The 17,441-nt window shown below is 45.9% G+C and overlaps 1 protein-coding gene across 3 annotated transcripts in view; it reads left to right on the top strand.

The window, feature by feature from the left end:
- SLC24A1 (solute carrier family 24 member 1) overlaps window positions 1-17,441 on the top strand; it is a 39,217-nt gene that overhangs the window by 5,413 nt on the left and 16,363 nt on the right. For 2 of the 3 annotated variants that reach the window (XM_087428548.1, XM_087428549.1), the window contains exon 3: window positions 4,267-6,295. In XM_087428548.1, coding sequence (XP_087284674.1) covers window positions 4,397-6,295 — 1,899 coding nt within the window. In that variant the 5' untranslated portion in view covers window positions 4,267-4,396. Of the gene's footprint in view, window positions 1-4,266; window positions 6,296-16,887; window positions 16,942-17,441 lie in introns of all 3 variants that reach the window. The other variant, XM_087428550.1, reaches the window with a different exon arrangement.

A 17,441-nucleotide genomic window follows, 5' to 3' on the forward strand; every position in this document is an offset into this window, starting at 1 on the left:
TCTCTCTTCCTTCTGTTCTAATAGAACTGTGGGAAAGGCCTTGAGCTGCGGAGTGGAAGGAAAGGCCTCCCGGCTGTCCTGCCCAGCCTCTAAGCCCTGCCTTCCTCAGCGCCTGATATTATTGTGAGGGTCCGAGCCAGATCTGCCTCACCTGCCCTGCCACCCTGTTCCAGGGAGAGTATAATACGAGACAACCTTGTAGAACAAAGCAGATCAACTTCCCCTCGGTGGTGCTGGTCTTTCTCTGGCAGTTTGCTCTCTGAGAGGCCATGAGACTCTGTGAGTGGGCGCCCCACTCCCTTACCTCCCATGTGTAGCTCAGGTGCCCCATCTCTAAGCATCTCCTCACTGGGACATACTTTTTCAGTCCATCAACAAATATGTTTATTGGGTGCCAGACACTGTACTGGGCTCTGGGGATTCAGTGTGAATAAAACAGGCAAGTTACCTGTCCTCTGGAAGCTCATCTGCTAGTAAGGGATGTACACATTAATCAAGTGATCACACTAATAAATACACAGTAGAGCATTGTCACAATGGAATGTATGGGGACTTGCTGCCCCCCAACAGAGTCTATGATCTCCAAAAGCAGGATAATAATAATAACAATAACAATAACAGCACCAGGCATTGTTAATGTTTTACATATTAATTTACTTAATCCTCACAACAAGCCGACCAAGCAGATAGTGTCATTATCACCCTCATTTTACAGGACAAGAGGTTTACAGCCACTGAGAAGTTAAATAACTTGCCCAAACTCACACTGCTGGTACAGACGATGCTTCCACTCGTGGTTAAGCAGAAAGTTTTCTGCGGCCTGTTGAATTTCAAAATGTGCCACAACCCCATGAGAACAAGACAGAAGGAACGAGTTTCACCCCCAGAAGTTGAGATTTAGGTTAGACCCTGGAAAGAACTCCTTGGCAACAGTTATGAGTATATGAGAGAAAGGAATCTCTTTTTCTGGGATTTGCTTCTCCCCTGAATTTTCTATATTGCACAAATAACATTGTAAACATAGAGGAATTATTCTAGAAAAAAAAAGATCACTCATAATTCCACCTCATGAATTGGGTTCCTTTTTCCGTCTTTCCATCCTTTCCACAGATTGAGACTGTGTTAGATAGTTGGTGTGAGAAGGGAAGTAACTAGATCTGGTTCTGCCTGCAGCAGTCTAAAGGCAAGGATGTGGCAACTAGCAGAGGGGAGCCCCTCTACCCAGGCTTCTAACATCCAGAGTGACCCCAGGACAGCCAGAGGTGAAGATAGTGCTTCGGGGTGGGCACCGCTGTGTGCTTCAGCAGAGGGAGCTGGGTACCTTCTTACTGTCACAGGCCACTCAGGGTGGAGTAGGGCAGGGGTGAGGCTGTGAGGTATTCCCTGCTATTTCAGATGAAAGTAATCAAAGCAGCATGCTATCCCTGTACCTTGGGGGCAACAGGGAGGGAAGAAAGGAGCAATCAGTAAGTATCAGGCAGTGTTACCTGAATGATTGCGATGGTTTCCAGGTCCGTGGGTGGGATCATGAGACCCCCATTGCCTCGCTCCACTCCCACTTCCATCAGCTCCGGTCGTGTGCTGGAGGCACAACTCCTCCAGGATCTTGGGATGTCCCAGCCTGCGCTGGAGAGATCTGTCAGTGCCCTCTCCCTCAAGGATTTCCCTTAGACCTAATAAATATTTCTCATGTGTGAAATGCTTTAAAGTTTGTATTTTCCCCACATTCCTTCATTTTTTTAAGTAGACTTTATTTCTTAGAGCAGTTTTAGGTTCACAGCAAAATTGAGCAGATATTCCTCATTTTTAATTTTGATTCTCACATCCATCCTACAATAGGTAGGACGGGCATTATTATCTCCACATTTACATTTAAATTACATTTAGAATCACACAGTAGCAAACAGAGCCTGGTGCTAACTGAGGTCCTCTGATCTTTTAAGCCCCAGGCACTTTCTCTTGGTTCCTACGGAACGCCTTCTGAATCTTTCTAAATCTTCCCTCTCCCTAAGCGTGGAAACCCTGGACCACCTCCCATTCCCTGAGCTTAGAAACAAGTTTGAGAAGTTCCCCCAGTTTCCCCCCTTGACTGCAGGGGGCACAGAGAACCCATCTGTGTCCCTGGTGGAAGGTGTACCCTCTCAGGCTCTGGCAGAGGCACTGGCAGGGACCCAGAACTTGTACAATGCCCTAATAAGCTTCTTAGAGGTGGGTATTACCAGGGATTGGATATTCTTCCCCTGACATGCCCTTCACACCTGACCCTGCCTTGAATTAGGATTCCATAGGGGAGCTGGGGGCAGGAGAATGGGGTGTTCTCTGCTGTCCAGCTTCAGACCCACTGTTCAAGACCCTGGATTCTGACAAGTTTCCAGAGCTGAGAAGACACCCAGATGCCCAGGTTTGAAGGTAAATGATGTGATTAGGTAAGAGGGGTCAGCTGGGCTGCCAGCTCTTACATAACACAGGCACTGCAGAAAGAGAGAGACCCTCCGAAGTTTCTTTAGGAGATTCAAAATGTTGAGTTTGTGGCAAGGGACAGGGCAGCTGCAGGTAGATGGTAGAAAGACAATTATGGGAATCAAGGACAAAGAAGCAAATTCATTTATTCCATACTTCTCCTTTTGCTTGTCCCTTTTTTGCTTTTTAAGACAATTTCATTTGCATCTCTAATTAGTGTGGTATACTGGAAAGACTAGGGCGTTAGAGGCCTCATCTGCACTGATACTCACTAGCTGTGACATTGAGCAAGTCATTTCTCTCTGGACCTCAGTTTCTTCATGTTTCAAATGGGGAGCTGCATTAAACAGTGTTTGTAATTCCTTCTACCTTTAACAACCTAAGATTCTATGGGTTATTGAGCTTACTTCTAATATATTACTTCATATACAAAACCGATCATTTCTAGTTATTGTTTTATAATAATCTGTGGACATTGATTAGAGATTTAATAAATATTTACCTGGGTTGGGCCTCAGTCTCCTTTTTTATAAATTGAGGATTCTTTGAGGGCCTTTCATGTCCTTCCTTCCTGTGTCCTTATGTAAAATTAACCGTTATGTAGCACTTGATTCTGTACAATGCTTTTCACAGACCTTATCTGTTTTTACTTTTCCAGCATTCCCATGACACAGGTATTGTTATTACTATTTACATAGATTGGTATTGTTATTACTATTGAATATTTCTATAAATTAAATTTAATTTAGATTTAAAATATCATAACATGCACCTGATAAAAAGGTTATAATTTTATTTATTTATTTATTTTTCCCCCAAAGCCCCAGTAGATAGTTGTATGTCATAGTTGCACATCCTTCTAGTTGCTGTATGTGGGACGCAGCCTCAGCATGGCCGGAGAAGCGGTGCGTCAGTGCGCGCCCGGGATCCAAACCCCGGCCGCCAGCAGCGGAGCGCGCGCACTTAACCGCTAAGCCACAGGGCTGGCCCTGATAAAAAGGTTAAAGTTAAACTGAACATTAGGACATCCTGAAAAGTAAGTCTCCCTCTGACCCTGACCCTCAGTTTCCCTTCTCCAGATGTCTTTCCAGTGATCATCTTTGCGTAATCAACACATATGTTATCATGCCCATTTCACAGATGAGACAGTGAGGCTCAGCCTGTTCAGGGTAACATAGCTGTTAAGCAGCACAGCTGGGAATCCAGGCCTTTGACTCCATTCCCCATCTTCCTCCACCACACCACATTGTCTGGGGAGCTCCACGACGTTAACTTTTAAGCTTTGTCCTCTCTGGTTGATATGGTGGAATTATTTTAAGTTAGTCCAAAATAAACACGTGGAGCCTTGATGTGCCTAGCACTGCCTTCCATTGCTGCCTCTTTTTGTCTAAAGCTTAAAATCATGTCTCCTTACGTCCCTCCTGCCTTTGATAAGGTGAGATCTGTGGCCCAGGGCACCAACTCTGGATAACTGAGCTCCTAGCAACTCCGGTTTGGACCTGAGAAGTGCTGGCAGATGCCTGGTAGGAATCCCAGGGAGGGCTGGGTGGACTCCACGGAGCACCCAAGACCCAGCTCAGGAATCTGGGCTGCCGGCATGCCTACACGGCAGAGGACCTCTGGATGCTCTTTTTCCCAAGATTGGGCATTGCCGCCTGGAGCAGGGGGCAGGGGTTGTTTTGATCCAGCAGAAACAACTACCTCCCACCACAAAGGCTCTGCGTGAATTGTCACTCTTTTCCAGATGAGAGTTTGGTGGATCCCAGCTCTCCTCATAGGGGCAAATAACCTCTTTTTTTCCCCTAGGTTTGTGGATACCCCCTGGCTGGACTTCATGGAGAAATCTTCACTGATCACCAACCTGAATCCCAGAACAGCCTCCATCTTTCCATGGACAGAATGAGAGGCCTTCTGTAACCAGGCATAATTGGCCATCATGGGGAAATTGATCAGGATGGGGGCACAGGAAAGGCGGTTACTCCGGCCAAAGCGGCTTCACTGGAGTCGCCTCCTCTTCCTATTGGGAATGTTGATCATCGGTTTCACCTACCAGCACCTGAGGAGCCCCCGAGGCCTCTCCTCACTGTGGGCAGCAGTCTCTTCCCAATACTCTATAAAACTGACCAGCCGGGATCTCCCCAACGATGAGATGATGATGGTGAGCGGTGACCCTCCAAGAACTAGCTCTGAAATGGAGGGTGAGACACTGGTGCCCCAAGCCACAGTGGGCAGGGATGAAGCAACACCTGGCATAACAATGGAGAACACCCCCAGTACTCCCAGAAGAATATCCAACATTACTCCAACAATACCCAAGAAGAACTATAGCCCAACAGCAGCAGGTACAGAAAGAGTGAAGGAAAACACCACAACCACACCTAGTGGAGTATTGAATCACTACACCCCAACTTCAAGCAGACCAACAGTAAAGAATTACACCTCAACAACACCCAGGGGAGAAATGGAAAGCTACCGCCCAACTCAAGCCAGGGGAAAGGTGAAGAAATATACCCCATTCCCACTTGGTAGAATACTAGGCAATTATCCTCCATCCACACTCATGACAATGACAAGGAGCTCTGGGATCACCTCCAGAACAACAGTGAAAGACAGTGAAACTATGGCAACCAATAAAATATTGGAGACAAACCCCTCTAAGAGAATAGTGGGGGAAACCACTCCAACTACTCTCAAGGAAATAATTGATAACACTCCAACTTTCCTGATAAATGACGTAGAAACAAACATCTTGACTTCTCCAAGGAGTATGGTGGAAAAGAACACTGTGACTACCCCCAGAAGAGTGGACAATAACAGCTCAACCAGGCCCCGGGGGTTACTGGGAAAGAACAACCTGGTGACTCCCCAGGGCACGGTCCTGGAGCACATTGCAGCCATCTCTGAGGGGCAAGTGACGATAAGCACCATGACAGGCAGCAGCCCAGCAGACATGAAAGCCTCTACTACTGCCTGGAGTGTTAGGAATCCCTCGTCCAGAACCAGGGCACCAACCACTGGAATATCCTCATCCACCTTCTGGGGGCTGGCGAAGAAACCTTCCACAGCATCCAGCACCTCAGCAACCCCCAGGGTCAGGGCAAATCCAACCACCCAGGTCCGTCACTATGTGGTTGTAGAGCCAGCCCCAGCGGTGCCCACTGCCCCTTCCCCCAGCCTGACAACGGCTGTGATCCCAGAGGTGCCCAGTCCCAGTCCCTCAGCGCTGCCTCCTGGCTGGCCAGACCTTCCCCCCAAGGGAGAGTACCCCCCAGACCTATTCAGTGTGGAGGAGCGGCGGCAGGGCTGGGTGGTCCTGCACATCTTTGGCATGATGTATGTTTTTGTGGCTTTGGCCATCGTGTGTGACGAATACTTCGTCCCAGCCTTGGGCATCATCACAGACAAGCTGCAGATCTCTGAGGACGTGGCAGGTGCCACGTTCATGGCTGCTGGAGGCTCTGCCCCCGAGCTCTTCACCTCCCTCATCGGTGTCTTCATCTCCCACAGCAATGTGGGCATCGGCACCATCGTGGGCTCTGCTGTGTTCAACATCCTGTTTGTCATTGGCACCTGTGCCCTCTTCTCCCGGGAGATCCTCAACCTCACCTGGTGGCCCTTGTTCCGTGACGTCTCCTTCTACATCCTTGACCTGATAATGCTCATCCTCTTCTTCTTGGATAGCCTCATTGCTTGGTGGGAGAGCCTGCTGCTGCTGCTGGCCTATGCCCTCTATGTGTTTGCCATGAAGTGGAACAAGCAGCTTGAGGTCTGGGTGAAGGAGCAGCTCAGCAGGAGGCCAGTGGCCAAGGTCATGGCCCTAGGGGACCTCAGCAAGGTAAGAACAGGCTGGCTCAGGCTTCTCTTCAGGGCAAAAGGGTAGGGGGAAGCCAGGGACTGAAGAGTGGAAAGTGCTGGGTCAGAACTCAAGAGATGGGTGCTCTCATTCCCTTGCTACTCATTCAACATTTACAGAATCCTATTCCCTGCCAGGCACTATGCTGGGACCTTTGCAAGAGTGACGTTGGCTCACCCCCAATCACCCTCTAAAACAGTTATTATTATGATCCCTCATTGACAGGGAAAGAAACTGAGGCCTAATGAAGTTAACTTGTTCAAAGTCACACAGCAAATGGACGGTGGAGCCAGGATTTGAACCCAGGTTGGTCTGACTGGGTCTTTGGAAATGACAGTTGAGCTGGGATTTGGAGAATGTCCAAGGAGATATCAGGCAGGGAAAAATTATAATTTCTTCCATGTGCATGGTGTTTAGGGTTTATCTAGCACCCTCACTTTCATTTCATTTCAGTTTGTTCACATTCCAGACTTGGAGGGGCTGGTGGCTTGGATGGGGTTCGGGAAGGGGGAGGTTTTCTGTTTTTGTTTTGTTTTCAAAATGTTGGAGAAGGTGGGAGCTCCATTCACCCACTGACAAGCCAGCCTTGGGTCGGAGCCCTCTCTGTGTGCCAAGTGGAGACCAGATACCAGGTGCTCCAACCATGAGGCTTTCTCCTGGCCCAAAAGTTCCTTTCCAAGAATTTCTCTGCCCCGATGAGAGACTTTCCTGCTAAATTCATTGCATGATTCAATAACCTGGAAGATGAGATTCACTTGGGGAAGTGATCTCTGAAAATTCTTCTCCAAGTTTTTTGTTCCTTGAGACTCCAAAGTGAGAGTACCCTAGGGAACACAGAACACTTCTTCCATGCTCCTAAAGGGTCAGTTTGGGTGAATGTTAGTTCACAGCCTGCCTGTTTCAGATCTCAGAGAAGCCATTGGTGGAAGCAAAATTTTGCGTGCAAAGAGCAGGAGGACTTAGCTATTTAATCCAGAGCAGTTATGATGAGTGAGCAGGATGGAGACCAAACTCAGCAACATGTCTGGGAGATATGTGATGCAAGGGAGGTGAAATGTACTTCCTTTAGGATTTTTGAGATAATGCGGTGTTCTGGCTAGAGCACGGAACTGAGAGTCAGGAAACTTGGGTTCTAATCCAATTCTGCCTCTAACTGTGTGACCTGGTATGGGTCCCTTCCCTTCTCTGGGGGAAATGACAGAGTCCAACTAATCACCGAAAGATCCTGTCTAGCTCTAATATTCATTGTCCAAGTGAGTTCAGTTCTGGCAGGCCCTGCACAGTGATTATTTGTCTGATCTGATCAACTGAATTCCAATTGCCTTATTTGCACATGGCCCCAAAAGGAGAAATGTCCTGCTCAAGGTCATACAGCCAGCAGATATCAGAACTGGAATGGGAATGCAGTATCCTAACTCCCCATTCACCACTATTTCCTGCCAGACTACTACTCTATGAAGCCAGAGGCTTAAAAAAGAAAGGGATGCTCAGAGCATTACACATTTAATATGAGGCACCAGGGGCCTCCCTCATAATGAAGTTCTCAGGGGAGGCCTTGCTGGGGGTGTCCAGGAAGCCTGGTAGTCTCCTCTGAGAAAAGCATCTAGTGCCTTGGTATACATCAGGCCAGCAGTTTTCAAAATGCCTCTGATTTGCCTCCCAGTTCTTTGTAGTAATTCTGTTTTTATTTAAACTATACAAATTCTGAATTTTCCATTTTGCCAGAGCTAGACCATCAAAGCAAAGCTTTCCAAGCAAGTGAAGCATAATCATGATTTCAAAAGAGAATTTATAACCTACTTAACAGACTCTTCAAGGGCTTTAGTAGCAGCCCTTTGCCAACCAGTGAGAGCAGTGCTGATTACCACTCTGGTCTTACCTGTTTGTTGAAACAGATCCCATATGAATTTTAATTAACAGCATTATTTAAAAAAGAAAAAACAGATTGAATTACTGGCTATACTTGAAAGTAAATCTATATTTATTTAAAATTAAAAACGTATAGTTAGAACTATAACTATATAGTTCCATATATACAACTATATATAAGTTCTAACTATAGTTAGACCTTTCCAGCACTAACAACTGCCTTCTAAAAATTAGTCCAGGTAACTCAAGAACTATAGCTATTTTGAAATTGTTTTTAAAAACATCTGGATTTGGAGTCTCACCCCAGGTTTCTTATAGCCAGAGAGAGAGGGAACTGCCTTTCTTTATATCTTTATGTTCTTTATATCTTTATGTTTGTGTTTGGCTGGCCGCGGCCTGTGACCTGGTTAGAGGGAGATAAATTATCCTGCACTTCACTGACAGATGAGGGCAAGCCATTCTGTTTTGAATTTATGAAGCAATTCTCTGAAAATCCAATCTTTGATCTAGTAAACTGTGTTGGTATTCGTTTTTGTGCTTTATGCAAGAGTGTGTACTCACCCCTGTAAATTATTTTACTTTACCTATGAAAAAGAACATGGCTTGCTCTCTCATTCACTCTTACTAACTTAGTGGTTCACACCTCTCTCTGACTAATGGGTCCCTTCTTCGAGCATCACCTCGGGAAGGCAGGGGGCCAGGGAAACTGGGCTTATTCAGTCAGCCCCGCCTCAAAGATGAGGGCTTCAGAGAGAAGTGGGGCAAGGCCAGCCAGAGCGGTAGGGAGCCAAGGAGGAAGTCTGGGGAGGCGAAGTCAGATCTATAGCTGCTCGAAAGGTCTAAACAACTGGAAGAGAAGGGGAGGCCAGCGTGAGCCAGCTCCTTTTTGGAGAGAAATAGGAACAGGAGACACCTGGGCCTCCCCCTTCCTCTGTTGCTAGCCTGGGGTGAGATGTGGAGAGGGTGTCCACAATATCAGGCTCATCGTTGCCACTAAATGGGGAAACAACCTTTGTATTTCCCACAGGGCTGAGCCCAGGGCCTCATCCCTAGCAGAAAGTCCATGAGTATTTGGTTCAGTTTCCTCACGGAACCCTAACAGTTCAGGGACTCCAGTTTAGAGAGAGAAAGGAGTGGGGGAGGGAATCCATACTTATGGAGGGCCTATTCCATACATACATTATCTCAATAATTTCTCATAAAAACCCTACAAGGGTAGATTGTTATCCCCATTTTGCAGATGAGAAAACCTGAGGCTCAGGGAGGATAATTAACTGAGCTAGTTACACAGCTAGTTGGCGATCCTTTCCAGTGGTTCATGAATCTGTATTTCTGGGTTTTAACCCAGGCTCCACTGCTAAATATCCCTTTTACCCTGAGCAAGTCAATGCAATTCAACAACCTTTACTATTAAGCACTTACATGAAAAGCAGTGTGGGAAATAAAAAGATAGTGTCCCTTCCAGTAGAAGAGACAGGCGTAGACAAGAGTAACTGTAATAAAGGGGACACTATACAAAGTGCTACAAAGTCACTTTGCTTTTCCATCAGGCCTTAGATTGCTCACCTGTGAAGTGAACGGGATGAACTAGCAGATGGATTGGCAGGCTTTTACTGCAAAGGGCCAGACAGTGAATATTTTAGGCAATGCCGTCCCTGTCGCAACTACTCGACTCTGTCGTTGTAGCGTGAAAGCATCCACAGACAATAAACGAATGGGAATGGCCGCGTGGTGTTTTACTAGAGCAACATACTCGCAGGTGTTCTCCTACCCCAACAATTAGGAGATGCAAGATCAGCAGAGAATGATTCATTCTCTTACTGAATATTCACCCAGCTGATACCTGTGGTTTCTCAGCTGAAGGACCTTTCACTTTACTTTTTATTCTGCTCTGATAATCTAGAACCAGGATAAAGGTCTTTTGGGGAATGATTCTAATCAGAATTCATTTGAGTATTTCCAGAAAAAAGAAATGTTGTAGAATTGGACATAGACACATAGTAACTATTTTAGAGTCTCTCTTTTGGCACTGGCTGCAAAAAAAAAAAAAAAGCTAAAAATATTTCAGGACGACATTGTCAAATGTTTGAGGATGCCTTTTATGACCCCAATAAGGAAATGGTAAATGTTTGTATAGTTATCAACACAGTCTAACTTAGATCTCTCTGAAACTTTATACCTGATTTTGAAGCTCTCAGTGTATTTGTTCTGGCCCAAAATGATAAATATCAGACCTGCCTTCACCATGCGTAGTCACAGAAAGCCAACAAACAGCAAAGCTGACGTGCTAGCCTGGCTGAAAAGCCTTATATACCTACATTTGAAGCACCACGGGCCCTTCTTTATAGAGAGAGCTACGAGTTTGGCCAGGAATGACCAGCCATCTGCATGAGATGCTGATTGGCAAGACAGCTTTGTGGAGCACCCGTGGTGAAAAGGGATGCGAGGTGGGGAATGAGCCTGTTCTGGGTCTCTTTGGAAGCTCCATACCCACATTCTGCCCTCAAGAATACTTCAGAATGTGAAACTCCAGAGAAAAGTCTGCCACTCTTTCCTGGCAGAATTTTTTATTAAATTAACCAACAGGACCCCCAAGCAGACAAACCTGGTGCCTCCCGAGGGACTGGTCCTCCCCTTTCTCGTCAGGATTGACATTTATCCCAAGGGCTTCCATCAGTGCCCTGTACAGCCAGCTGCATGCTGTGGAGACAGGAGGGCTGTGGACAGGAAACAGTCACCAGGTCCCCTCTACCCCTGGACCCTGCCCATCCTAGGCTGCAGGGAATTTACCGTGTTCCCAAAGAGCCCATCCTCACCTGGCTGAGGGGTTCCCTCATTTATCTCCTTGAATAATGGTCAGCTTCCCCCCCAGTTGTCAGGAAAAGATTGTAAGAATAGAATTCTCAATTTAAGGCTTCTTTGCCTCATAAGATTTTCTTAAGCTTTTAGTGTTCACCTGCTCATGCGTGCTAGCAGATGACAAAATGAATACATAAGAAACAAACAGGGCCGGTCCGGTGGCTTAGTGGTTAAGTGCTCGCGCTCCGCTATTGGCAGCCCGGGTTCGGATCCCAGGTGCGCACCGACGCACCGCTTCTCCGGCCACGCTGAGGCCGCGTCCCACATACAGCAACTAGAAGGATGTGCAACTATGACATACAACTATCTACTGGGGCTTTGGGGAAAAAAAAAAGGAGGAGGATTGGCAATAGATGTTAGCTCAGAGCTGGTCTTCCTCAGCAAAAAGAGGAGGATTAGCACGGATATTAGCTCAGGGCTGATCTACCTCACCAAAAAAAAAAAAAAAAAAAAAAAAAAAGAAACAAACAAATATTAACAGAAAAACTCAAACATCTGTTCATGCCTGGCCCAGTAGCTTGTTGTTTTCATAGGTATGTGTATGGTAATAGCTGAGATTTTACATACATTCATACAACACAGTAATATTTTCTCCTAGTGTATATGATGGGATTAAATATGAAATTAGATATTTATGGTGTTCTACAAAGAACAGCATGATTTCTAGATGCTTTGCACCTGTATAAATTGTAAATATAAAACGGAAGATTTTTTTAGTGTGCAGGAGTGGGCATATGGATGATAAATAAGTAAAATAAATTAGGAAGATAATTTCAGAGTGTGACGAGCACCGTGAAGGAATAAGCAGTGTATGTGATGGAGAGTGACGCTAGGCAGGGGGCCCCTTTAGCGAGGGAGAGCAGGAGAGGCCTCTTGGAGGAGGAGAAGTCCAAATAGAGATCTGCAGAATGAGGAGGGAAACCACTCCATGCTCCGTGGGGAAGAATTCCTGAAGAGGAAACAGCGTTTGCAAAGGCTCAAAGCTTGGAAAGAGCTTGGCGCATTAGAAGAAAGAATTGGAGGCCAGTGTGGTAAAGGGAGTAAGGGGAGAGTGGTACAGGATAACGCTGGAGAGGAGGGTGGGAGCTGCTGCATGCAGGGCCCCGGGGATCAGATACTGAGTTTGAATTTTATTTGGAGTTCAATGGGATGATATAATGAGGAGCCATATTTAAAAGGTCACTCCCTAACTGCTGCGTAGAGAATGGATTGTAGGTGTGCAAGGGTGGAAGCAGGGTGTCCACCTAGGAGGCTGTTGTGGGCACCCAGCATGTATATATGTTTGAGAGATGTTTTGAAGACAGAATCATCTGGATTGTGATGAAGTGGATGTGGAGGGTGAGAGAGCAGGAGAAGTCAAGGATACTGCCAGGTTTTTGGCTTGAGCAGCAGGGTGGATGGTGGTGCCACCCAGTGAGAAAGGGAAGACTTGAGGAAGAACAGGTTTAGGGAGACTCAAGTGTTCCCACTCTGGAATAGTGAATTTGGGTGGGCCTATGTCACCTCCAAGTGGGTATGTCTAGGAGGCAATTGCCCAAATGGGCCTGAAGCTCAGGAACAAGGTCCGGGCTGAAAATAGAAATTTGTGAATCACCAACAAATTTATGGTAACTAAAATCAAGGATTGGCTGATGCTACTCTGAGAGAGAGAAAGTGAGTCTAGGATTAAGCGCTAAAGCACTCCAGCGTTCATTCATTCAGCAAACATTTATTGAATCCCTTTGTATGAGGCCTATGTAGGGTCTGGGGATACAGTAAATAAAAAGACACAGTCCCAGCCCACAAGGAGCTCAGCCTAGCAGAGAAGCGGGAGTTGATTCAGGTTTTGTGAGCCCTGACACTCTTTTAAGAAAAAGAATATAAAACCACTGCTACAAAATCAAGTACTAGGTCCTGGAAAGGGTTTGTGTAGGTGAGAGACGGGCCTTGAAGCTTAAGCTTCATCAGCTCCATGGTCAATCCTCCTTGGTGGGGAAGACACACAAGTAAAACTAATAGGTACCAGTTCATGTGTAATGATACAGGTAAGTGCCAAGGCATTTAGTATTGCAGAGAGTGGACATCTCAACAGACCAGGGAGTCAGGGAAGGCTTCCTAGAGGAGGTGATGCTTAGTGGAATCTTGAAGGACAAGCATGGGTTGGCTGACTGAAGGAGAGTAGGCCCTCTCCCAGGCATGTGTAAAGGCCAGGGGAATGAAGGAGTGTGAAGAGACAATAGCTGCACTGTCTGATATGATGGCTACCTGTGTGCGGCTACTGAGCTCTTGAAATGAGGCTAGTCTGAAATGAGATGTGCTGTAAGTGTAAAATACACACTGGGTTTCAAAGGCTTAGTATGAAAAAAAGATAAAATACTCATTAATTTTTTATATTAATTACGTGTTGAATTATAATATTTTTGATATATTGGGTTAAATAAAGTATATTATTAAAATTAATTTCACTTGTTTCTTTTACTTTTAAAAATGTGGCTATTAAAATAATTAAAATTACATATCTGGCTTCATTCTATTTCTATTGGTCAGGGCTGGACTGAAGGTAAGCAGGAAGCTGGTGTGTGCTCAGCTAAGGAGTCTGGACTCCCTCCTGAGGATGGTGAGTCCCCAGGATGTGGGGGAGGGACATGATATGCTTTGCTCAGAAAATCACTCTGGCTGAGGGGTAGAGAATGAACCAGAAGAGGAACAGATTGGGAGTCAGGAGGCTGTTGTAGGACTGTAGGCAGGAGAATGGAGATCGGAGAACGGAGGCCAAATTTGAGGACTTTCAGGAACTAGGTCTAACAGCTTATTGGATGTGGGCTGTGAGGGAGGGATTGGGGTAGACTCTTGGGTTTGCAGCCTAGACAAATGAGTGAGTCAGAGTGCAAGACTGTACTCAGTGAAGGCCTAAAGTGAAGAGTCCCCTACTAGAGTGTAACCTGGGTGAAGGCAGGACTCAGGCCAGGGATTCAGTAAATATTTGAATGAATGTTAGAAAATCCCCTCAGACTAAAATGTGTGGTTCAGGAAATGTGTCATGGATGGGCTAGAAGAGGAGAGGTCAATGATTAACTGCTGCATCAGTGGGAAATAGAAATTGGAGGTCAGGAAGAGAAGCCCCCCGAGGCCATGTTTGCCACCCCAGGTTCCTATGAATGGCTGCAAGGGATCCCATTGCTCACCCTCAGCCAGATGCGTCACAGGTGCTGGGGGCTTGGTTGGCATGAAGATATCTTCTTCAGTTTCCTCAGCCCCTGTGCTAGTTTTCATGAGGAGAAGGAGAAGGTGGGGTGATGAGGCTGAAGAAAGAGGAGGGAGGATGCTGTGGTGTGAGAGGTGGATGTGGGAATGTGTTTGTAATAAGGGCGTATTCTGAAAGCACCTACTTGCTGTTACTGCCACCCATAAGTGGACCCATCAGCCACACCTGAATGTAGACAAACTCTCATGTCCATTTACCTGAAATGTCAATAATTGGAAACGGAGCCACTAGGGAATATAGATTTCACCTCACTTCCTTATTTATGCTTGGGAAAAGAAATGTAATTTAGTAAAAAACAAAACTCTGAATGGAGATTAGGAGATTGGGGTTCTGTCATGATCTTTGTGAGTGCATGCAAGTCACAGAATCTGCATCTCAGTTTTCTCATCTTTCAAAATAGCAATAATCATACTAGTCTTGTCTATTTCAGATTAGTAGTATTGAATGAGAAAATGCATGTGAAGGGCTTCAGAAAGTTAGAAGTGTGCACTGAAGTTAGAAGATACTGATATGTACAATGAACAATGAACCCATAGAGAAGTATTTGGTTTGAATAAATCTGAAGGATAGAGAAATCATTAGGTGTGTGCACCATGGAGCAAAAGTGGGTCTCCCTGTCCGTTTGTGGACAGAGCTAGCCATCCCAAAGGGTAGCCTGGCCCTTCATAGTTTCATAGTTTCATAGTTTCATAGTTTCATAGTTTCATAGTTCTTTGCCTCCAAGAAGAACTCACTGGGTGAGGGTTGGACATGATAAATAGTGAGATGGCTGGGCCAGTGGGGGTCGGTGCTGCAGACTCTTGTATCCTAGTAAACTTACAGGTGTGTCATGAAAGAGGCAGGGGGTTTGTTCAGAAAATCCACAGTGCTCCCTTTGTATTCAGATTGGTTATTTCTGCTCTGTTTCATTAATTTGTACATTTGTTCGTTCATTCATTCTTTCAACAACGTGTGTCCAAGCATTCAAACCTCCTCCATCCTTCAAAGCTTACCAAAATTCTACCTACTTCAGAAAGCTTGTCCATCCCAGTACAGCACCCTCATCTACACCTCTCATTTCTTTGTCATCTGTTTGTGTTATCATTGTTCTCAATTTCTTTCTGGACATAGAATCCATGTCCTAAACATCTTTGTGTCTCTACAGCACTAGCACAGTGCCACATAAACAGAGGTGCTGGGGAAATAAGAACTGAAGGAATGAACAAATTGGGTGGATGGATGGGTGGGTAGCCCTGGATCAGGGAGCATTTTCTATATTTTCTGAGCTGAACAGAGAAGGGAGTGTAGCAAGTCCAGTTCTAGTTCTGGCCATGGAAGGTAGCAATGGGAAGGCAAAGACAATTACTAGGCGCAGCCATTAGGGACCCTGCTGCCTGAAGATGGCACTAGAGGCCACTTGGGGGTATCCACTCATGCAGCTCGTCTTTACTCGGCACCTACTCTGTATAAGACCCTATGCCACAAGTTAGGGGAAAAGAGATGACTGTATCATAAATTCAAAAAAATGTGGAGCCTAGCTGAGTAGACCACTCATATATGTGGAAAGTTAAACAGTGATTTTTTAAAAAGTTCAAATGGTATTATAAGGCACAGTAAATGCAAAGTGGCAAGCTAGTGGTTCAGACAGTAAGTGCTGTGGGCTTAATGATTCTTCATCTCAGGTTTTCTAGGGCTGTCCCATTTCCCAGCTGGCTGCCCTACAGCTTCCCCAGGACACTAGCACTTATTTGATTACAGAACCAGATTTGGGTATCACAAAATATGCTCACTGTTGTTATACAGCTTTTGTGGAGATTGGTGTCGTAGTGAGCTGGAGTGAGGGTTGGGGTGAAAGGGGCCATTTGAGAAAGCTTTATATAAGAATAACTCTGAATTTTCTAAAAGATTGGTAGACATAGAGGAATGGAGAAGGCATTTTAGGCAGAGGGAAAATGCATGAACAAGGGACCAGGAGTTGGAATAGATTAGTTTATATTTAAAGGACAGTTCATTCATTCATTCATTGAACAAATGTTTATCAAAAGCTTGCTAAGTGTCGGCAGTATTTTCATGCTGGACACACAGTGGTGAATGAAATAGGCAGTCTGCCTTCAGGATGCTAGTGGGGCAGTCAATTTATTTGTATGTTAACATACAAATAACCTGCAAATAAATTAGGGAAAGTGCTATGAAGGAAAAGAATGGGAGTCTGTAAAGGAGAATTAGATGGGCACCTTAGCTTCCCAGAGGAAGGTGACATGTAAGTGGACACCTGAAACATGGGGAGTGGAGGAAAGAGCGTTCCAAATGGGGAGGAGCGTTTTGAGGTGGGTAAAGAGGGTTTTGAGGTGGGTGAACAGGATGGCACTTTTGAGGGACTGAAAGACAGCTAGTGTTACTGGACCGTAGTGAGTGGACACATTTGACTGGGAATAATGTGTGCAGGCTGAAGCCAGACCGAAGCCAGGCTGGAGGTTTGGCTATGTTAAAACATTTTCTGAGACCAGGTTATCTCCGGGTATGTTTCTGTGTTCCAACCTGAGGGCTCCCTGGAGAGAGAGGGTCGTAGGGAGAAAGAGCAGGGTCTCTCCAAACATCTTGTGACTCCTGTCCCTGTTTGCAGCTGGGCCATGGGGCAATTGCCGTGGATGAGCGACAAGAAAACAGGAAGCTAAAGGTGGGTGCCATGTAGAGTCAGCCCAGAGGGGACACTGCAGGGTCTCAGAGGATGGCCACAGACCTAGGGCACTGTGGCTTTGATGCTAGGGTCCTGGACTGGGCTCAGGCCTGGAAAGCTCCTGGAAACGCTGGCTTCCCTGACTCTGACCTCCAGGTGGCCTTGGAGGAGGTGCTAGTTGGGGACCTAAGTCCAGAATGTCACTGCTCGCTCTGCCACTAGCTTGCTGTGTGAGCTTGGGCCTCAGATTCTGCATCTGTAAAATGACTGGACTAGATGAACTCAAGTCCCAACATTCTATAATTGATCTAAAAGCCTAATTAACTGTCGCTTTGGACTGCCCCAGAACTAAGAGAAACTTAGGAGGGGCACTAAGGGCAGGGGAGTCAGAGATTTCTGAAAAGCTGTGTCTTAGCTTCCTTTGGCCTGTGGGATATTTAGGAAGAATTATGGGGACCTTAGAGAGGAGAGACTGGGGCCTGAGTGAAACCTCCCCCATC

This window comes from Ceratotherium simum, chromosome 3, assembly GCF_057802395.1.
Source record: "Ceratotherium simum simum isolate JZ-2026a chromosome 3, ASM5780239v1, whole genome shotgun sequence".
NCBI lineage: Eukaryota > Metazoa > Chordata > Mammalia > Perissodactyla > Rhinocerotidae > Ceratotherium > Ceratotherium simum.